At 46.1% G+C, this 22,966-nt stretch overlaps 1 protein-coding gene across 1 annotated transcript in view; it reads left to right on the top strand.

Moving 5' to 3' along the window:
- The window catches only part of RTF1 (RTF1 homolog, Paf1/RNA polymerase II complex component), a 74,301-nt gene that overhangs the window by 10,867 nt on the left and 40,468 nt on the right, over positions 1-22,966 (top strand). Inside the window, exon 2 of the mRNA XM_049782137.1 lies at positions 6,099-6,212. Within this exon, the coding sequence (XP_049638094.1) occupies positions 6,099-6,212 (114 nt within the window). The remainder of the gene's footprint in view (positions 1-6,098; positions 6,213-22,966) is intronic.

Raw genomic sequence — 22,966 nt, 5'->3', positions numbered from 1 at the left:
TGCAAGCAGCCGATCCAGGACCAAAGGTGGTTGGTTCGAATCCCGGTGTCCCATATGGTCCCCCGTGCCTGCCAGGAGCTATTTCTGAGCAGACAGCCAGGAGTAACTCCTGAGCATCGCCGGGTGTGGCCCAAAAACAAAACAAAACAAAAACAAAAAAAAAAGCTTTTCTAGGGGCCAGAGAGATAGCACAGCAGTAGGGCGTTCACCTTGTAAGCAGCCAATGGATGGTGGTTTGAATCCCAGTATCACATAAGGTCCCTGTGCCTGCCAGGAGTGATTTCTGAGCACAGAGCCAGGAGTAACCTCTGAGCACACAACTGACGCTGGTTTGATTCTCCGCACCCCATTTGGTCCCCTGACTGTGATCTCTGAGTTCAGAGCTGGGAGAAAGCCCTGAACACAAGCAGGTGCCCTGAACATAGCAGGTGCAAAACATACAACCACCCTAAACACAACAGGTGTAACACACACCAGTAAAACAGAACACACACACACATATACACCATAAACACAGCAGAACACACACACACATATGCCCTGAACACAGGCAGGTGTAACACACACAGCAGTAAAACAGAACAAACACACACATACACCCTAAACACACACACTAGTAAAACAACACACACACACCATAAACACAGCAGGTGCAACATACACACATGTGTGCGCGCCCTGAATACAGGCAGGTATAACACACACACCAGTAAAACAGAACAACCCCAAACCAGAAAACCACACCACACCTCACTGTTTTACCTGCAGTTACAGTTACATTGCTAGAGAGAAAGTCAGTCACTTTGGATCATGTGACATGGATTGTTACACTGCTGTTAGTAATTTACCACTTCAAAAGGGTTTTTGTGTATATTAGTAATAGGTGCTTTTTTTGTTTGTTTGTTTTTGTTTTTGGCTCACACCCAGCGTTCAGGGGTTACTCCTGGTTCTATGCTCAGAAATCACTCCTGGCAGGCTCAGGGGACCATATGGGATGCCGGGATTTGAACCACCGTCCTGCATGAAAGGCAAATGCCTTGCCTTCATGCCATCTCTCTAACCCCCCAATGTGCTTTTTTTTTTTTTTTTTTTTTTTTTTTGGTTTTTGGGCCACACCGGTTTGACGCTCAGGGGTTACTCCTGGCTATGTGACTTAACAGTCATACTTTTCTTTTAAATATGCCAATATAAGTTCAGGCTTATTTTAATGCACTAGCTATAAAATTGGACATTTCTCTCAATAATGTTTTAGTTCTATTATTAGAAAATAAAACAAAGATTATGAATCTAGGTGTGAATGTTGCTACCTGGGTGGTACTTCTTTGAGGAACTTTTAGGAGATGATTATGATGTATATTAGTGGTAGGTGCTCTTTTTTTTTTTTTTTTTTTTGGTTTTTGGTTTTTGGGTCACACCCAGCGCTCAGGGGTTACTCATGGCTCTATGCTCAGAAATTGCTCCTGGCAGGCTCAGGGGACCTATGGGATGCCGGGATGCGAACCACCAACCTTCTGCGTGAAAGGCAAACAAACGCCTTACCTCCATGCTATTTCTCCGACCTCTGATAGGTGTTTGTTTTGTTTTGTTTTTGGGTCACACCTTGTGGCCCTCCTGAGTTACTTCTGGCTCTGCTCTCAGAAGTCACTCCTGGCAAGCTCAAGGGACCATATGGGATGCCAAGGATTGAACCTGGGTCTGTCCCAGGTCGGTAGCATGCAAGGCTAATGCCCGACTGATGTGCGATTACTCCGGCCCAGCCCCTTATTAAAAATTTTTATGATGGGGGCCCAAAGAGATAATACAGGTGTTAAGACATATGCTTTGTATCTAGTTAACCATGGGTAGTAGCACTACCTTCACAGGCTTTTGCATTGAATTTCTGCTTGACTGGCCGAGAATTGTCCCAAAGGATTGGCAGGTCTCTCAACACCATTAAAAGATACCTCCCCATAATGATTACAGTGAGCTACAGGATGTAGTGAACATCTCAGGGTAGAATTGGATTGATGGGGGCCGGAGAGATAGCATGGAGGTAAGGCGTTTGCCTTTCATGCAGAAGAACGGTGGTTCGAATCCTGGCATCCCACATGGTCCCCTGTGCCTGCCAGGGCAACTTCTGAGCATAGAGCCAGGAGTAACCCCTGAGCAATGCCAGGTGTGACCAAAAACAAAAAAAGAATTGGATTGATGGCATATCCAACTCCCTGTTATAACAAGCTGGTATTAAGACAGATTTCTTGTGCATTTGTGAATGGCATCAGGTTAGAAAGGAGATTACTAAGATGAAATTGGGATGGGGAAAATAAAGGCCATTTACTAATTGCTATTAGCCCAGAAGTCCCTCTTATCTGCTCAGTTTACCCAGCTGACAACAAAACTCATGTTTACACAGAAATCTATGTATGAACACATAATCTGAACATATAATTGCTCAAAAGTGAAAACAACACAGATTTTTTTTCTTAGTTTCTGGGTCACTTCTGGCTGTACCCAGGTCTTACTCTATACTCAGGGGGTTCATGGTACATATAGGATGACGAGGACTGAACCTCAGTCATCCATGTGCATGCAAGGAAAATGCCTTACCCTCTGCACTATTTCTCCAGCCTCAATACAGGTGATTTTGGGGGGGGGGTAAGTTTTGTTTGGTTTTATTTGTTTTGGGGTCACACCGGTGATACTCATGAATTACTCCTGGCTAGGCGCTCAGAAATTGCCCCTGGGGGCCCAGAGAGATAGCACAGCGGTGTTTGCCTTACAAGCAGCCAATCCAGGACCAAAGGTGGTTGTTTCGAATCCCGGTGTCCCATATGGTCCCCCGTGCCTGCCAGGAGCTATTTCTGAGCAGACAGCCAGGAGTAACCCCTGAGCGCTGCCAGGTGTGGCCCAAAAACCAAAAACCAAAAAAAAAAAAAGAAATTTGCCCCTGGTTTGGAGAACCATATGGGACACCTGGGGATTGTGTGGGCAAGGCAGATGCCTTACCCCTTGCGCCTCGGCTCTGGCCCTAATGCAGGTGCTTGCTTTTTTTTTTTTTTTTTTTTTTTTTTTTGTGGTTTTTGGGTCACACCCGGCAGTGCTCAGGGGTTACTCCTGGCTCTATGTTCAGAAATTGCTCCTGGCAGGCACAGGGGACCATATGGGACATTGGGATTCAAACCGATGACCTTCCGCATGAAAGGCAAATGCCTTACCTCTCCGGCCCCAATACAGGCACGGGAGACCATATGGGACACCGGGATTCGAACCAACCACCTTTGGTCCTGGATCGGCTGCTTGCAAGGCAAACGCCACTGTGCTATCTCTCCGGGCCCAATACAGGTGATTTTTAACTGGAGAGTGGATGCACACAGTTTGGCATGTTCCATAGTGGAACACTCAGGAGAGAAAGGAGTGAGCTGTTGTGATGACCAGCCTCAATGCAGATGGTTCTTTTTTTGTTTGTTTGTTTTGCTTTTGGGCCACACTCCGTGGTGCTCAGGAATTACTCTGCACTCAAACCAATCCTGGCAGGATCAGGTGGCCATAATGGATGTCAGGACTCGAACCCTGGTTCGTCCCAGGCTGCGTACAAGGCAAACGTCCTACCACTGTGCTATCTCTCTGGTCCTTCAATGCAGATGTTCTACAGTGGGCACAGTTGGGGGAAGCGGTCTTCCCAGAAGTGCTGGGGACACCGCCCCCCCCTCCCCCCCGTAATTCTAGCAGGCATGGGGGCTATATAGTACCAGGAATCAAACTCACCCCTGTGCATGACAGGCATGTGCTCTTGCCCAAAAGGCAGATCTTTAGGAATAGGAAATAGACTTGTAGATGGTGAGAGGATATAAAGGAAAGCACAAAGAATTTAGTGGAATGTTAAACTATATATATCTTATGTATATATAAGATATGTATCAGATCTATATCTTGGTGATCTAAGTAATTAAACATGTTATGATCATACAACAGTATATAATAAAGGACAAATGTCAGGCGTCAAACCCTGGTTGGGTGAGTGCAAGGCAAACTTTAAAAGACCCTCAAACACACAAATATTGTACTTTACATTTGGTCAGTAGGCATGACCAATTTAGTATGCTTTTACGATTGTCAGCCTTTTGGGGAAGTTAGTCTTCTATGCGCTCTAATGTAATGAGAAGAGTAACATGTCCTGACTACTTATGAAGAGGAGTGTGTCAGCTGCTAATCTGAGAAGGTCATTTTCTCATTCTGGCCAAGGAGGGTGTACTCCAAAAATAGAAAGAGGCCAAAGAAGAAAACAGATACTGGGAACACGAATTTATTTGTTTGGGTTTTAAATCTGCCCTAGAACTTGACCTATAACTGCACACAACCACCATCATGCAGGAGTAACACTATAAGAATTTGTTAGCGGGGCCCAGAGAGATAGCACAGCGGTGTTTGCCTTGCAAGCAACCGATCCAGGACCAAAGGTGGTTGGTTTGAATCCCGGTATCCCATATGGTCCCCTGTGCCTGCCAGGAGCTATTTCTGAGCACCGCTGGGTGTGGCCCAAAAACAAAAACAAAAACAAAAAAGAATTTGTTAGCTGTATCCTTTGTGGTTGGGCAGAGGACTATACATTTTCGGTGGATACACTGATTGAATTAGGAGCCAGGATTCTATCTGCCCTGTTTGGATTCTGAGTCTGTCTTGTTGTGTTCCTTGGGGTAAGCTACTTAACCCCTCCTGTTCCTCCTTAGTGTCTTTATCTGACCCTTTACTTGGGAACCCAGCTGTAAAGTTGCTGTGAAGATTAAGTTTTAGATATCTAGGAAAGAATCTGATATTGAATAAAAGTAAAGTATCATTGTGGACTGGCACTGATAAAGCATGTGTTCTACCTATTAATCCATGTTCTATCCCTACGTGCGTATTCTGATATAGCCAGTACCCGAATTTCTGGACAGAAGCTGAATTTAATAACAGATATACTCTCTTCCTCCTAGTTTAGTTTTTTTTTGGGGGGGGGGGGGTTTGGGTCACACCTGGCGGTGCTCAGGGGTTACTCCTGGCTGTCTGCTCAGAAATAGCTCCTGGCAGGCACAGGGGACCATATGGGACACCGGGATTCGAACCAACCACCTTTGGTCCTGGATCGGCTGCTTGCAAGGCAAATGCCACTGTGCTATCTCTCTGGGCCCTGGTTTAGGGTTTTGATGGCTTGTTTGTTTTTGGGCCACACTCAGTGGCACTCAGGAGTTACTCCTGGCAGGTGATTAATTATTCCTGGCTGGCTCTGGGGGGACTGTATGGGATGCCGGGGATCAAACCCTGGTTGGCCGCGTGTGAGCAAATGCTCTCCCTGGCTTGGAGGGACCATATTGGGGGGGGGGGGGATCGAACCGCCAGAGGTCCTTCCTTGGCTAGCACTTGCAAAGCAGCCACCTTACCTCTAGCGCCACCTCACCGGCACCTAGGTATTTAATTTAATTAATTAATTTATTTATTTATTTATTTTGGTTTTTGGGCCACCCCTGGCTATGCACTCAGAAATCACTCCTGCTCAGGGGACTGTACAGGACGTCAGAATTGAACCAAGGTTCGTCCTGGGTCAGTCACGTGCAAGGCAAACACCCTACTGCTGCGCTATCACTCTGGCCCTTGATTTAGGTATTTTAAACATGATCTCAGAAGTCTGAAGTTCAGGGGCTGGAGTGGGGCCTTGCAGTGGCCAACCCTAGTTCGATCTCTGGCATTTCATATCATTTCCTGCGCCTGCTAGAAGTCATTTCTGAGCTCAGAGCCAGGAGTCACCCCTGAGCGCTGCCAGGTGTGACCCAAAAGCCAAAAAGTAAATAGAAGAAACATTACTGTGTGTAAGAGAATGCACTAGGGTCGCTGTACTGTGTGGGGGACAGCAGCACACTGCAAGGACAGACCCCAGTTCTCAGCTACAGTCCCTATGGGTCAGTGTGGAAGACGTGGGCGAGCTTCCATATCTGTCTCCTTACTTTTCCATGGCAGACATTAAGAGTACACTGATGTTGGGGTGCTCTAGGGGTGGGGGTGAGGATAGGAAGAATGTTTTCTTCCTGGATATTTCTTTTCTGATCACCAGAACTCAGGTGACTTTCTGCCCCTCCCCTTTTTAGGAGCTCTTGTCGCTGGCAAAGCGAAAGCGGAGCGACTCTGAGGAGAAGGAGCCCCCAGTGACTCAGCCTGCTGCTGCCTCCTCAGACTCTGAGACGTCTGACAGTGACGATGAGGTGAGTGGGGAGAGGTCAGGTTTCGATATGGGGAAGGTGCTTTTAGGATCCCCGAGTTGGTGGCTACTTCTGCTGCCCTCTTCCCTAAACAGAGACCTCTGGGCTAATGTCCACAGAGCCTTTTGCTTTCTTTTTCTCATCCCCCCCCCCCTCTCTCCCCATCCCCCTCCATCCCTCCCCCCCCCATTCTTTTCTTTTGTTATTTCATTTTTGGGCCACACACAGTGATGCTCTGGGGTTATTCCTACCTCTGCACTCGGGAATTGCTATGGAGACCATATGGGATGTCAGAGATAGAACCCAGATCAGCCACATGCATGGCAAATGCCCTACCTGCTCTGTTATTGCTCTGGCCTTCCCTCCCCCTTTTCCTCCCTCCCTCCCTCCCTCACTTCCCTCCTTCCCTCCCTTCCTTCCTTTTTCCTTCTTTCCTTCCTTTCTCCCTTCCTCCCTCCCTTCCTCCCTCCCTCCCTCCTTCCCTCCCTCCCTTCCTTCCTTCCTTCCTTCCTTCCCCTCCCTCCTTTCCTCCCTCCCCCTCCCTCCCTCCCTCCCTCCCTTCCTCCCTCCCTCCCTTCCTTCCTTCCTTCCTTCCTTCCTTCCTTCCTTCCTTCCTTCCTTCCTTCCTTCCTTTCTTTCTTCCTTCCTTCTTTCCTTCCTTCCTCTCTCCCTCTCTCCTTCCTTTCCTCCCTTCCTTCCTTCCTTGCTTCCTTCCTTCCTCTCTCCCTCCCTTCCTTTCCTTCCTTCCTCTCTCCCTCCCTCCCTCCCTCCTTTCCTCCCTTCCTTCCTTCCTTCCTTCCTTCCTTCCTTCCTTCCTTCCTTCCTTCCTTCCTACCTTCCTTCCTTCCTTCCTCTCTCCTTCCTTTCCTCCCTTCCTTCCTTGCTTCCTTCCTTCTTTCCTTCCTCCCTCCCTCCCTCCCTCCCTCTCTTCCTTCCTTCCTTCCTTCCTTCCTTCCTTCCTTCCTTCCTTCCTTCCTTCCTTCCTTCCTTCCTTCCTTCCTTCCTTCCTTTCTCCCTCCCTCCCTCCCTCCCTCCCTTTCTTTCCTTTTCTTTTTCTCTTTCTTTTTTTTATTTTCTGACTCAAGATCAAATCCAGGGCCCGGAGAGATAGCACAGCGGCGTTTGCCTTGCAAGCAGCCGATCCAGGACCAAAGGTGGTTGGTCCGAATCCCGGTGTCCCATATGGCCCCCCGTGCCTGCCAGGAGCTATTTCTGAGCAGACAGCCAGGAGTAACCCCTGAGCACCGCCGGGTGTGGCCCAAAAACCAAAAACCAAAAAAGATCAAACCCAGGTTCACACATATACCAGGCCAGGCAAATTCTTCACTGCTAAGCTGTATCCCCAGTTCATGTAGAACTTGTTAGGGGAGAAACAAGTATATGAGAAGTACAAAGTTGTGGCTGGGGATCAGACTAGTGCTTCCTAGCATCAAAAACGTGCTTCAGCCCTTTCAGCCCTTTCCAGCTCTAGCCAGAATTATCACTTCTTAGAGTGACATGAGCTTTGAAGTAGACAATCCAGCTATTTATTGTTTAGAACAAGGGGACTTTTTCCAGATCACCACTACAAAATTGCCTGGCAGGCTCGGGAGACCACATGGAATCCCGGGGATTGAACCCAGGTCAGTCGAATGCTCTACCCACTGTGCTATCATTCCAGCCCCTGTATTGAGTTAATTTTTAATGGAAAATTTTAATTTCCTCAAATTGATAAACCAGTCTGGATCAGAGCAGTAGTATAACAGGTAAGGCACTTGCCTTGAAACAGCTAATCCAGGTTTGATCCCCAGCATCCTATATGGTACACCTGGGGCCAGAGAGATAGCACAGCAGTAGGGCTTTTGCCTTGCAAGCGGCTATCCCAGGACCGAAATTGATTCAAATCTCAGAATCCCATAAGGTCCCCCGAGCCTTCCAGGAGTGATTTCTGAGCCGAGAGCCAGGAGTAACCCCTTAGCGCTGCCGCGTGTGGCCCAAAAACAAATAAAACCCCCAAAACATATGGTCCCCCAATCTGTGCCAGGAATAACCCCTAACAGTGAGTGACAGTAGTTGCCCCAAAGCCAGGAGTAAGCCCTGAACAGTAAGTGTGGCCCCAAAAATAAAGAAAAAAAATCTAGAAAATTAGTTGCTCTTGGGGCCGGAGAGATAGCATGGAGGTAAGGCATTTGCCTTTCATGCAAGAGGTCATCGGTTTGAATCCGGCGTCCCATATGGTCTTCCGTGCCTGCCAGGAGCAATTTCTAGCCTGGAGCCAGGAATAACCCCTGAGCACTGCCGGGTGTGACCCAAAAACCACAAAAAAAAAAAAGAAAGAAAAAGAAAAACCAAAAAAAAAAAAAAAAAAAAAAAAATTAGTGGCTCTGTTTATGAAGTAATTTTCTGTATTTTTCTTTTTTTTTAATTTTTATTTTTAAAAATGTTTAGACCAGAGAGATAGCTCAAACGATTGAGGGATAGGGGCTGGAGAGATAGCATGGAGGTAAGGCGTTTGCCTTGCATGCAGGACAGTAGTTCAAACTCCGGCATCCCATATGGTCCCCTGAGCCTGCCAGGAATAATTTCTGAGTGTGGAGCCAGGAGTAACCCCTGAGCGCTGCCAGCTGTGACGCAAAAACCAAAAAAAAAGCCGGGGGGGGGGGGCCAGAGAGATAGCGGGGAGGTAAGGCGTTTGCCTTTCATGCAGAAGGACTGTGGTTCGAATCCCGGCATCCCATATGGTCCCCTGAGCCTGCCAGGAGCGATTTCTGAGTGTAGAGCCAGGAGTAACCCTGAGCAGTGCTGGGTATGACCCAAAAACAAAACAAAACAAAACAAAAAGATTGAGAGCTGCCTGTTTCATTACCCATTGCTTCATAGTTCCTCAAATACTACCCTGAGCAACCCCTGAGTACAGAGCCAGTATATGTTGTGGCTTCTAAGTAAAAGATAAATAAATAAAAATGCATAGAGAGTCTAGGAAAATCTTGAAATGATTGTCTTTCTCACTACTTCTATATCAACTACTTCTATTTTCCATATTTCAGAGTCAGCTGCTATGGACTTCCCTCCCAGTATTCTCTTACACTTGAATCTGGGTTGTGTCTGGACTATCCTGAAACATGTTTGTGGATTTTACAATTCCATGAGAAGCACTATTGATTGGAAGTACTTCATTTTCCTATTTCTGTCACTGGTTTAGAATCCTAAGTATGCAATTACTATAGGGATTCCTTTCAATCCTTTTCTTTTTCTTTATTTTTGGTAGGGGTCATGGGGTGCTGCCGGAAATTAAGCCAGGGCCTCACACATAAGAGTCTTGTGCGATTCTGCTGAGCCACATCTCCACTTACTCCAGTTTAGCTGCTTCTACCAGGAGGACAGTGTGTTAACTCTGCATCATCAGAGGACCCTGAGGCTGGAGCAAGAGTAGATCCAGCATGTTGGAACCTTTATAACCGTGTCTTATTGTCACTTGTAGCTTCTTAGCTCATCTCAGTGCTCACCTTAGAAACTACATAGCTGTTCCTACACAATACCAGAGAAGTAGTTGGCAGACAGGCTGGTGGGGAGTGCCTCTGCCCTGCCCTATCCTGTCCTCTCTCCAGGTCCCAGGATCCAGGGCCTCTTGAATCAGCTTTGCCTAATCTCCATTTTCCTGCTTCTCATTCCTCCCTAGCAGAGAACCTAGCTGCTTTTTCTCTTGGCAGGGGCTACAGCTGGTTGTGTTGGGATGGGAGCTATTTCTCACTTGGCCCAGAAGTGACCCAGAGCCATGTTTCAGGACCATATGCAGTGTCAGGGATTCCAGCCAGTGTATCAACTGCCATAGTAGCATGCAAAAGTAGTGTCTCCTCTCTGGTACCCAGTCAAAGGCTCGAGCAGGTCTGAGTCCCATGAAATCATGGAACTAAATGTGAGGATTGTGAAAATGTTCCAATAGTAAAGAATTTTTGACTGGCAGGTGGCTGAAAAAATAGCACAGGTTTAAGGCGCATAGACCTTGAATGTGATGGGCCCTCAGCTCAGTGGGGGGTGGGGGGCTCTGGTGGTCCCTAGCATCATAAAGGCCCAGCAGCACTGTGTCTTTAGGCTCCTAGTATTGAACCTTAGGGCCCAGTTGGCCAAGAATTTTGGAGGTAGCCCCCAGGCTCCCTGAGCACACTGCTAGGGATGCCCACCTCCCAATTGAAAAAATAAAAAAAAATTAAAACCAACCACGTAAAGGATCTCAGGTGTATTTGGCAGCACTTGCCCATGTTGTATTTTTTTGTTGTTGTTGTTACTTGTTTTGTTTGTTTGGGTCACACGGAGCGGTGCCCACAGGTTATTCCTGGCTATGTGCTCAGAAATTGCTCCAGGCAGGCTCGAGGGACTGTATGGGATGCTGGGATTCGAATCACTGTCTGTCCTGGATTGACTTTGTACAATGCAACCGCCCTACCACTATGCTATCTCTCTGGCCCTAATGTTGCATTTCTGAGGTGGAAAGGGGTCAAGTGAGAACAGGAAGAGTCCTGATCTCTGTCTTTGCTAGTCTGAATTTGGCCTGTTCTTTGGTCTGCATTATCACTCTTGGGTCTGGGTTACTAAGTTAGCACAAAGCACTTCAAAGTCAGGGTGAGTATTTCAATGTTATTTGGAATCCTTAAGAAAATTGACCCCCAGCTAAAAGAATTTTTTTTAATCCTATCAAGAGGAAAACTCCATAGGGTAAGTATGAACTCAGATTTATGGCTGCTGGAGAGGTATAGTAGAGTGGGGAGGAGATTGCTGAGAGAGCCTTAGGATGTCAGGTCAGATGGGCTGTAGCAGTAATACAGCATCTGGGATGCTTGCCTTGCCTGTAACTGACTGGATTCAGTCCCTGGCACTCCATAGGGTCCTTTGAACACCTCCCGTAGCAATTCCTGAGTGCAGAGCCAGGAGTAAGTCCTGAGAGTCACTGGTTACGAATCAAAGAAAAAGAAAACGTCAGGTATCTTTGTTGTTTTTTCTTTTTTTCTTTCTTTTATTTAAAGGAAAGTGCTCCCTCTCTACCATCTCTGTTGTCTATACACATTTTTGCACAGTTCTCAGGACTACAAGGTATACTCTGGGCTCCCTCCTGCATAATACTCCCCCAGATGTTTTGCTGATTTTTTATCTCTTGGTGAAAGTAATTTATCTGCTTGTTATTACCACATGCTGAAATAACTTGTCATGTCATTTATTTTTTTGTGGCTTTATTTTGGGGGGGGTTATTAGGTCACACCTGGCAATGCTCAGGTTACTCCTGGCTCTGCTCTCAGAAATCACTCCTGATGGTTGCTCAGGGGACCATATGGGATGCTGGGGATCAAACCGGGTCTGTCCTGGATCAGTAGCTTGCAAGGCAAACGCCCTACTGGTGTTCTATTGCTCAGACCCATCTCTCTTAATTTTTTTCTTTATTTTTGTTTAGGGGCCACACACAGTGCTCAGGGATTACTCCTGGTTCTGAGCTCAGAAATCACTCCTGCCAGGCTTAAAGGACCATAATGGATGCCTGGGATTGTGCCTGGGTCATCTGGGTACAAAGCACACACCCTACCCACTGTGCTATTGCTCTGGGAGCTCTTTTCATTTCTTTCTTTTTTCTTCTCTTTTTTTTCTCTTTTCATTTCTTAACAGTGTATATTCATAGTGGATACTAAGAGAACCTTTCTTGCAGTTTAAAATCGGCACTCATTCTGATAAACAAATGAGACAACTGATTATGCTCTAGTGACCTCTCCTTTGTGAGAGCTACTGATTTTTAAAAACTTCACATAAGGGGCCAGTGGTAGGATGTTTGTCTTGCACTGACCCCAGGACAAACCTGGGTTCAATTCCCGGCATGTCATATGTCCCCCAACTTGCCATGAGCAATTTCTGAGTCCAGAGCCAGGAGTAATCCCTGAGCACTGCTGGGTGTGGGTCCCCCCCCCAAAAAAAAAAAATAAAAAGCTTCACATATAGATGGTCATGTATAAAATGTTTCTTTTGAGAAATACTATATGCGTTGTCTTGCTCTGTAGTTCAGCCCAGGTCCCACTTATTTTCTGATCCCCTGAACTTTAGTTAACTTTTCTCTGTTTATGTTCTTCACTTGTCTCTTCAAAGGTCCTGGTCTCTTGTTGCTATTCATGACTTTTTTCTGAAGCTTTTTTGTTTGTTTTTGGTTTTTGGGTCACACCCAGCAGCACTGGGGGGGGAGGGTTGCTCCTGGCAGGCTCTGGGGACCATATGGGATGCCAGGGATTTGAACCACCGTCCTTCCGCATGCAAGGCAAATGCCCTTCTCCGTGCTATCTCTCCAGTCCCTTTCTGAAGCTTTTTTTAGCCCTTCAGATTGTTCAGGTTCTCTCACTTTGATTTCTTGCATTCCTATTCCCTCTCTATTACCTCTTTGCTAGTTCCATTTGTATTAATCAAGCCTCTTAGAAAATAATAAAACTTTTTAAGTCATTATGTTTATTTTTAAAACCTCACACATACATATAAAATGATAAGTAAAAATAAATCCCTTGGGGCCGGAGAGATAGCACAGTGGTGTTTGCTTTGCAAGCAGCTGACCCAGATCCTAAGGTGGTTGGTTCGAATCCTGGCATCCCATATTGTCCCCTGTGCTTGCCAGAAGCTATTTCTGAGCAGATAGTCAGGAGTAATCCCTGAGCGCCGCCAGGTGTGGCCCAAAAAACAACAACAACAAAAATTTCCTCACTAAAAAAAAAAAAGGCAAATTAGGGCCCAGAGAGATAGCACAGTGGTGTTTGCCTTGCAAGCAGCTGATCCAGGACCAAAGGTGGTTGGTTCAAATCCCGGTGTCCCATATGGTCCCCCATGCCTGCCAGGAGCTATTTCTGAGCAGACAGCCAGGAGTAACCCCTGAGCACCACCGGGTATGGCCCAAAAACAAAACAAAACAAAAAAGGCAAATTAGGGGTCGAAATGATGACACAAGCAGTAAGGCATGTGCCTTGCCCGCTCTAGCCTAGCTTGGACATGGTTTGATCTCCCAGCCTCCCGCATGGTCCCCCAAGCCAGGAGCGATTTCTGAGCACATAGCCAGGAATAACCCCTGAGTATCACTGAGTGTGTCCCCAAACTGAGGTCCCTTGGGGTTTGAAGTGTGCAAGACAAACTCCTACCACTGTGCTATGGCTCTGACCCTACTTACCACTTTTTTTCTGTTTTTTTTTTTGGGGGGTGGGGCCACACCCGGTGATGCTCTTGTTACTCCTGGCTATGCGCTCAAAAATAACTCCTGGCAGGCATGGGAGACCATAGGAGATGCCAGGGATCGAACTCTGGTCGGCCGCGTGCAAGGCAAACACCTTCCTGTGCTATTGTTTCGGCCTGGTATCACTTCTGTTTCAGGTTTTTGTCTCTACAAACAAAACAAAAGGTTTTGTGATTAAATAAAGGAATTCTGTTTCCCAGTTACTATGTTTGGTTGCATGATTATAAAATACAGTAGTGATTTTTGTACTTTGAAATGAAAGAAAGTGAAATTATTTTTTTTTACACTATTTTTTCAACCATCCTGAGCACTTAGATAAGTATTCATGCCTTCATCCATGCTACTTTGCTAGATAGTGTCAACATCTAAAAAAATGACTGCAGACTCTGACACTTGTTTTAACGTAGTATAGTGCTCAGTATACATAGAATCCTATAACTTTAAAACCCCTAAGATTAGGGACCAGAGAGATAGAAGAGGGCCCGGAGAGATAGCACAGCGGTGTTTGCCTTGCAAGCAGCCGATCCAGGACCAAAGGTGGTTGGTTCGAATCCCGGTGTCCCATATGGTCCCCTGTGCCTGCCAGGAGCTATTTCTGAGCAGACAGCCAGGAGTAACCACTGAGCAACAACGGGTGTGGCCCAAAACCCCCCCCCCCCCAAAAAAAAAAAAAAGAGATAGAAGAGCAGGTAAAGCTCTTGCCTTGCACAGAGCTGACCTGGGTTTGATTTCCAGTATCCCATATATCCCCCAAGACTTGCAAGAGTACTTCTTAAGTACAGAGCCAAGTATGGCCCACAAACAAAATAAAACTCAAGATAAGAGGCCATCTGGACTTTTATTTCAGATAAGAAAATAGAGATTTGGGGCCAGAGTGATAGCATAGTAGGTATGGTGCTTTCCTTGCATTGGCTGATCAGTTCAGCCCCTGGCACCTAAAGTGGTCCCGTGAGTCCTTTAGGAGTGTTTCCCAAGCACCAACTCATGTGGTCCAGAATCCAAAGCGAAAGAAAATAGAGGTTCACAGTTCCTGATTTCCTTTTCCCATTGTACCTTGCATTAACATAGAACTTTATGTTTCTAAAACACTTCACGTGTGTTTTTTTTTGTTGTTGTTGTTGTGGGGCGGGGAGTTACGTGTCATACCCGATAACACACTGGTTACTCCTGGCTCTGTGCTCAGAATTGCTCCTGGCAGTCACAGGGGACCAAATGGGACGCCGGGATTTGAGCACCTTCCGTCCTGGATCAGCTGCATGCAAGGCAAATGCCCTACCACTGTGCTATCTCTCCAGCCCCACAACATGTGTGTTTTGAACGTGTGTCCTTTGTGTCTCATGCTACATAGAAGATGGCTGAGATAGTTTTAGTTCAGCTAATTTCTAATTCTTGCCCAGCAGCAGATTCTGTCTCTAGCTGGTATAGTCTCCTGAACTCGGTTTATTTTTAATTATTTTGTGTAAATTGAGAATAATTGAGTTTCTACTTTGAGATCAAGAGCAATGAATTTTTTGCTCACGAGATGTAACCTTTCTGAAATAATTTTTTTTGGGGGGTTACCCGGCAGCACTCAGGGATTACTCCTGACTCTACACCCAGAAATCACTCCTGGCAGGTTCGGAGGACCATATGGGATGCCGGGTTTCGAACCATCGTCCTTCTGCATGCAAATCAAACGCCTTCCCTCCATGCTATCTCTCTGGCCCCCTGAAATAATTTTTTTGGAGGGTGTGTTTGGATCACACCCGGCAGAGCTCAGGTTTTACTCCTGGCAATTTGCTCAGAAATCATCACTCCTGGCAGGCTCGGGAAATCATATGGGATGCCGGGAATCGAACCAAGATCTGTCCTCAGCTGGCTTTGTGCCAGGCAAATGCCCTACTGCTGTGCTATCGCTCTCGCCCCACCTTTTTGAAATCTTGACATTTCTTTGCTTTTCTTGTTCAGGATGCTCAAAGCACTCAGCTTCTAATTGCCACTCAAATTCAAAGTAGCCACCCCTCCATCTTGCAGCCAAATGCCAAGAAGGTCATCTGTTTCCTAGAGTAGGGACTGGCTTCTAAAATCTCCTAGGCATCTGAAAGGCACTGGATGGTGTAGACATGCCCTTCTAGCTAATCACTGCCCCTTAGATTATCTGCTTCATCAGTGAGAGGCAAACTGCGCACCTTATTATTAGTTGAGAAAAATTGGATGGGAGGTCTGTGATTGACAAAGTTCAATAAAACACATGTTTTGGCCTTCAAAAGATTCCTTCCCTGACACTTTTCCTGCTCCACAAGTATGAGAAGCCCTGGGTTTAATCCCTGACATGCAGCTTTATCTTTCCCTCCCTGGTTGTGTGTGGCTCTTATGCTTGAGACCTGCTCCTCGATGTCCCTTGTTTTCAGCTTGTTTCTGCACAGCTCTCACTGGGGATGTGTTGGCTCCCAGGCTCAGTGAAGACCCATACATAGGTGCTTCCATTTCCCAACTTGTTTTATGTGCAGTGTATTAGCCAATACTGATTTTCAACCCAATCCCAGGCCTGTTTGTCCACCAGTGTAGAAAGATTGAAGATCGGGGCCAGAGAGATAGCATGGAGGTAAGGCATTTGCCTTTCATGCAGGAGCTCATCAGTTCGAATCCCGGGCGTCCCATATGGTCCCCCGTGGCCTGGAGCCAGGAATAACCCCTGAGCACTGCCGGGTGTGACCCAAAACACACACACACACACACACACACACACACACACACAAAAGAAAGATTGAAGATCACTGGTCTGATGCTTTGGTTATAACTGCTGGTCCAAGGTCCGGTATATAGACAGGTGCTGGCCTTAAGTGGTCAAAAGGTTGATGAAAACTTAAGCAAGAGAGATAGACCATGGTTTAGGGTGTTGCCTTGCACTCAGCTGTTCATACTGAGTGTGAACCCAGTACCATGCTTGACCACCATTTGGTATGATTCCAAACACCCCTCCCCTCCAAAAAGAAAAAAAATGCTTCAAATTAATCTTTAGGAGCTGGAAAGGGTATATAGAAATTGAGTAAAGTACTTGCTGTGCATACTACTGACCCATGGTCTCCTGAACGCTCATAGGACTAATCCTGAGCATAGATCCTGGAGTAAGCCCTGGACACTTGGAAACAGCCTCAAAACTCACCAAAACAAATACAATGCCAAATGGCTTTCTGTTTCCTGGGTCCACAACCCATGTGGTGCCAGAGATTGAACCTAGCCTTCCAGCCCGCTGTGCTCCAGCCCTTTGAGCCATCTCCCTGGCCCAAGGGAACTTTCTATTTATCTATTCTTGCAGTGCCAGGGATTGACCCAATACCTCACATATGTCAGGCAAGTGCTCCACTGCTGAGCTATTCCTGGACTCTATTTTAGGGAACTACTTATTAATTTTTGCTTGGGGGTACTCCCTGCAGTGTTTTGGGACTGTTCCAAGCTCAAGGGTCATTCCTAGCAGTGGAATGGAATCATGCGGTACCAGGAATAGAATTCAGGACTCTACATTCGTAAGGCAAAAGCTCTATTGTCAAACCACAGCAAGTGCCCTACCTTCTACACCTGGGGTCTCAAACTCGCAGCCCTCCGTACAACATTTTGTGGCCCGCGGCAGGCCTTCAAATATCGCAGTATTCGCGATTATTCACTTACCGAATAATGGCAATAAAAATCACATTAGTAAGAAAAATAATCGCATTAAACATTCGCATACCCCGAGCAGTTCCGTTCAGGGTATGCAAATGTTTAATGTGACTTTTTGCGATTTTTTTCCTTACTAATGCTACTTTTCATTGCGAATATTCGGTAAGCAAAATCCCTTATGCGGCCCTGCCTCACCTCGACTTTGCCTCCTGCGGCCCCCAGGTAAATTGAGTTTGAGATCCCTGTTCTACACTATTCGACCCCATCTCAGCTTTTCTTTTGGTACAGCCATGTTCCCAGAACAAGCTAGGAAATACCAGGTCATTTTCACTCCCTTGGGTGGAGAAGGGCCTAACATCACTTGCATTCTGTTCTTTCTCTTGAGACTCCATTTTCCACCACACTCCCAAGTGAGAAGAATCCATTTTCTCTGTCTACAGTCAGCAGGCTAAGATTTTTGCATGGATAGATGAGCTAGGTCTAGGCTAATGTCTAGATAAAATATTCCTCTTTGGGGGCTAGAAAGATAATAGTATAAAGTTTAAGGCACTCTCTCTTGATTTTTTTTTTTTTTTTTAGGAGGGAGGTTCTCAGAGGACCATAATGGGATACTTGGGATTGAACCCAGCTTAGCTATGTGCAAGGCAGGTGTCCTGCCCCGCTATACTGTCCCTGTGTTCCCAGGATTAAAGCTCTTTACTACATAAAGGAATATTTTTTTTCCAGTTAGTCAATTTGGGTGTGAGCAGGAGACAATGTTAAACAGCTTTAATAATAACACAACCCTCGGACCACCTAAGGAATATTTCTATATGAATTTTGCTTGCCATAAATCTTTACAGTGTATTCTTGGAAGAAAATATGCTGAAAGGGAAACCAGAGGGATAGTGCAGAGGTTAAGGAATTTACTTGCTTGCCACCAATATAAGTTTGATTCCTTGCAGTTCCCCCAAACACCAGGAAAGACACTGAGCACATAGCTGGGAATGACCCCTGAGATCCATCCCAAAAAATATACTTGGCAAACTTTTTAGTTGTTCTTTGCTTTTTGTTTTTAAGCCACACCCAGCAGTGCTAAGGAGTTATTCTTGGCAGGCTCGGGGACCATATGAGTTGCCAGGGATTGAATCTGGGTTGGTTATGTGCAAGGCAAATGCCCTACCTGCTGTACTATCACTCCATCTCCTGGACAAACATTTATATTATGTGTTTTAAAATATAAATACATTCTTTTTGGGGGAGGGAGTCACACCCGGCAGCACTCGGGTTACCCCTGGCTCTATGCTCAGAAATCGCATCCATATGGGATGCCAGGATTCGAACCACCATCCTTCTGCATGCAAAGCAAATGCCCTGCCTCCATGCTATCTATCTTACTGAAAAACATTTGGGAATCTGACTCACAGGAGTGAAAAGTATCGCAGATGTAATCTGTTCTCCAGGGAAAACGCTGCTTTTTTTGTTTTGTTTTGGCTTTTTGGCCACCCAGGGAGTGCATAGGGGTTACTCCTGGCTAGCTTGGGGGACCATATGGGATGCTGGGGATAGAACCCAGTTTGGCCACAATCAAGACAAATGTCTTGCACAATACAGCTGATTAAAAAAATTGTTTTTAATATACTATTGTTGAAGGCCAGAGTCATAGTTTGGGGAATAAGGCATTTGCCTTGCACGAACCCGAGTTTGATACTCGGCATTGTATATGGTCCTCTGAGCCTACCGGAAATGATCCCTGAGCACTTCCAGTGTGGCCCAAAAACAAACAAAACCCAACACGATTGTTGGAGAGCCAGAGATAGAAAAGTGCTTGCCTTGCATGCAGCTAACCCAGGTTTGAATCCCAGGTTTAATCCCTAGCATCCAGTACAGATGACTGAGTCCCTCTAGGAGTTATTCCTGAGTGCAGAAGTATGAGTAAGCCCTGAGCACCACAAGATGTGGCCCCTTCCAGAAAATAACAAAGAAACCAACCCTTCAACTTCATCTACATGCTGAGCATTGCCCTGGGTAGGATGGAGGCATGGGAAATTGACTCAGTGGTGAAGCACAGGCTCTGAATGTGCTCCCTGGTACTGCATGTTCCACATCCCAACTCCTCTCTCAGCCCTGCCAGATCTGAGCACCACATCGAGTGTCATCCGCAAGTGACACTGTGTCATAGGACCAGAGCACATGCTTCGCATTTCAGAAATCCAGGTTCAGTCTATGGCAACACAAGATCCTGTGAACATTACTGGGTGTTCTTCCAAACCATAAATAAATATAATATGTAAATAACTTGTGTTTTCAAAGTTTCATATAATAAACGTATTCTTAAAATTCTGTATTGAAGATTTGTCTAAAGGAAAATAGATTTTCAGAAAGCAGATATCCATATTCTTGCACTAAAAGATGTATTCATAAGAAGTGGGTTTTTTGGGTGGGGGCACACCCAACAGTGCTTGGAGGTCTACTGGCTGGGGAAATTGCAATGCCAGGAATTGAAGCCATGTCTTCTGCATGCCTAGCATGTGTTTTAGTCCTTTGAGCTATCTCTCAGATCCCAGGACACAGTGTATGTCAACTCAGAGGGCCTGGACATGGTAGGGGGTGTCATGCCACGTAGGTGTGAGACCCAAAGTTCATCCCTTACATCCACCCACATTGCTGAGGATTACCACACCTGTGGGTTGTTGGTGTTGCTGTGTAAAGGCAATAGAAGGAAAGCAGGGAAGATAGCTCAATAGGATAAGTGCATAATTTGCCTGTGGAAGACTCAGGTTTTGTTACCACCACCACCACCACCACCACCACCACCACCACAAAGTCACCTGTCCCTTGTACAATGCCATAAGCAAACCTTCAAGCTCCACACTAAGTGTGACTCCAAAACAAAGCAGCAAAAAAAGGACATGTGTGTGTGTGTGTGTGTGTGTGTGTGTGAGAGAGAGAGAGAGAGAGTGTTGAATCTTTGCGTTGCACTTGACTGACTGTGGTTCAAGCTCCAGCCTACAAAACGAGCACAATCAGGTGTGACCTAAAGACCAGTGGGGTAAAGTAACTCACTGGTAAAGTACCTGGCTCCATGAGGGAAGCTCTGGAGTTGCACACACATGTTGAATTACCTACTGAATTGAAGCCAAGTACTCTATTCACTGTCTCTCACCTCCCTAGAGAATTAGAAAACCTCCAAATCTCAAAGCCTAGCCCTGCACTGGTTGTGCAGCTGGTGGTCGTTGTCTGCCTTTGGTGGTAGTCCCTCAGTGTTGTGGGAGGTGAGCCACTCTGTCCTCTCATTGTTTTTGAAGATTGTTGGAAGGTATCAAATACAATTACCGTATTTTCCGGCTTATAAGATGACTTTTTAAACAAAAGTCAACCGAAAATCGGGGGTCGTCTCATACGCTGAGTATATATCCCGAAAAATGTTTCAATATGCCGCTAAATGAAAATTGTCTGAATATTGCCACAAAATCAATTTTCCAACTTGATCCTGCACCAATCACTGCAAGGCTGCTCGGACCGCCTTTCTAACTCAGTCAATCCAAGCAGGTTTTTGATGCATGCAAAGTAGACAATGTTCTGGACCCGAATCTACACTGTCAAAAGTCTGCTCAGATTGGCCAGAGTCAGAGAGGAAGTCTATTACAGTATAACCATGGAACCTTTGCTTGTTTTGATTGGCCCACTGTGATACATACAGTTGCAGCACAGGAACGTTCTGTCTGATACAGCGAATATAGGCCTAAACCTATGTTTTAACTGCAAAATTAGGGAGTCATCTTATACGCCGGCAAATACGGCACCTACTTGCTCAGGCTTTGCCAAGAAAGCCTTTTGATTTGACTTTTTAGGTGTTTTGCCTGCCAGTGCTTAGGGTTTACTCCTGCCTCTGCACTCAGGAATCATTCCTGGTGGTGTTCAGATACGGAGTGCTGGAGATGGAACTCCAGTCAACTGAGTAGAAGATAACTACCTTCCTCGCCAGCCTGGAAACCCCTTTTAAAATCAGAACATTTTCTTGCTATTTTTACGCTGATCTTTTCTCACTCATCTGAGAGAGGAGCATCCTCTCACTCATCTAAGTAAGGCTGCAACAGTGGAAGCAGATTGGAGTGAGTGGTTTACCAGCCAGGTAGCTTTCCTGCCCCTGCTGAGCTGGCTCACCTGTGAACCTTCATGCACATTTAGATTTGTTTTTGTTTTTGTTTTTTTGGTTTTTGGGTCACACCCGGCAGTGCTCAGGGGTTATTCCTGGCTCCAGGCTCAGAAATTGCTCCTGGTAGGCACGGGGGACCATATGGGGCGCCGGGATTCAAACCGATGACCTCCTGCATGAAAGGCAAACGCCTTACCTCCATGCTATCTCTCCGGCCCCGTTTTTGTTTTGTATTTTTTAATCTCGTAAAAACTCCATCCCTCCCCCGAGTTCAAAATTTTAGACTCTTACAGTAAAGAAACTCAAAACTGAACAAACAAAGATAAACTCACCCACCCTGACACAACTCCAGACACTCAGCCTTTTGGCACCCAGCCTCTCAATAACTGTTGGTAGCTGTGGAAGGGCCAAGGTGACCTCTCTGGCAAAGGTGGGTCTTGCCTATTTCATCACCAGCCAGTGAATACTCAGTCTTCTAACTGCAGTTGTGCTGTTTCTTAGAACCAAGCCAATCATGAAAAAGTATTTTATACACAATTACCTCAAATTAAACTCTGGCATCCACATAACAAGTTGATTTATTGTAGCTTAATTAACTAAAAAATCTATAGTAGCCTCTTTAGGAGCTTTCACTATGACCTAAAAAACATTTCTTGGGACCCAGAAACAATTCAGCAATGGAGCATTTGCCATCATGTATAAGGCCTGGGCTCAGTGCCCATAAAAGGATGGGGGGGAAGGAGGCATGAAGAAGACAGTGACTATTCTTTGCTTGGGAACAGCTCCATTGGTAGAATGCCTTGCACAAGGCATGAAACTTCAGGCTTGGTTTGAGTGCCTCGTGTGTCAAGTAAGATAGATCTTGGCTGTGATGGTATGTGTGTGACTTCTGGCACAAAAAGTGATTTTTAGTGCACTGTAGGAATCCCAGGATGCAGCAATAACAACAGGGAAGGGAAGGGATCTAGAGGATGATTCTATGGCTGCAAGTGCCTGTTTTGCGAGCTTGAGCTCCCACCCGAATCCCCAGTTTCTCAGCAGCCATCTGGGATCCTCAGGTACTTAAAGCAGAGTGCATAGTGGGGGGGGGGGCAGACACTGAAGTTGAGCTGATTCCCCCACCTCTTCATGTGCACCCTTGAGCACCACAGACAGATGTGCAACCCTTGGTCATCACAACAGCAATAGCAAAGGGAAAGGAACAGGCACAGGAGAGGAAGAGGTGGAGGGGTAGAAAAGGCAAAAAAAAGGGGGGGGGGCCAGAGAGATAGCACAGTGGTAAGGCGTTTGCCTCGCACAAAGCTGCTGATCCAGGACAGGTGGTGGTTCGAATTCTGGCATTCCATATGGTCCCCCTTGCCTTCCAGGAGTGATTTCTGAGCACAGATAGAAGTAACTGCTGAGCGCTGCCAGGTGTAACCCAAAAACAAAAACTTGAAACTTTTCTGGGGGGAAAAATACATAGTATCTTCAGACTGGGGTGATAGTACAGCGGGTAGGACACTTGTGTTGCATGTGCCTTGCAACTCCTGGTACCCCATATGGTTCCCTGAGCCCACCAGGTGTGATTCCTGAGTTCAGAGCTAGGAATAAGACCTGAGCATTGCTACGTGTGACCCCAAAACAAGAATACCCTAAAAAAAAAATAGTATCTTTGATGAAAATAAAATATGATTGGAAGGCTTTGAAAGGAAAGCATTGAGGTTTTTTTTTTTTTTTTTTTTTTTTTTTTGGTTTTTGGGCCACACCCGGTGACGC

The sequence above is a fragment of the Suncus etruscus genome, chromosome 10 (genome assembly GCF_024139225.1).
Source record: "Suncus etruscus isolate mSunEtr1 chromosome 10, mSunEtr1.pri.cur, whole genome shotgun sequence".
NCBI classification, from domain to species: Eukaryota; Metazoa; Chordata; class Mammalia; order Eulipotyphla; family Soricidae; genus Suncus; species Suncus etruscus.
This window is presented reverse-complemented; position numbering and strand designations above follow the sequence as displayed.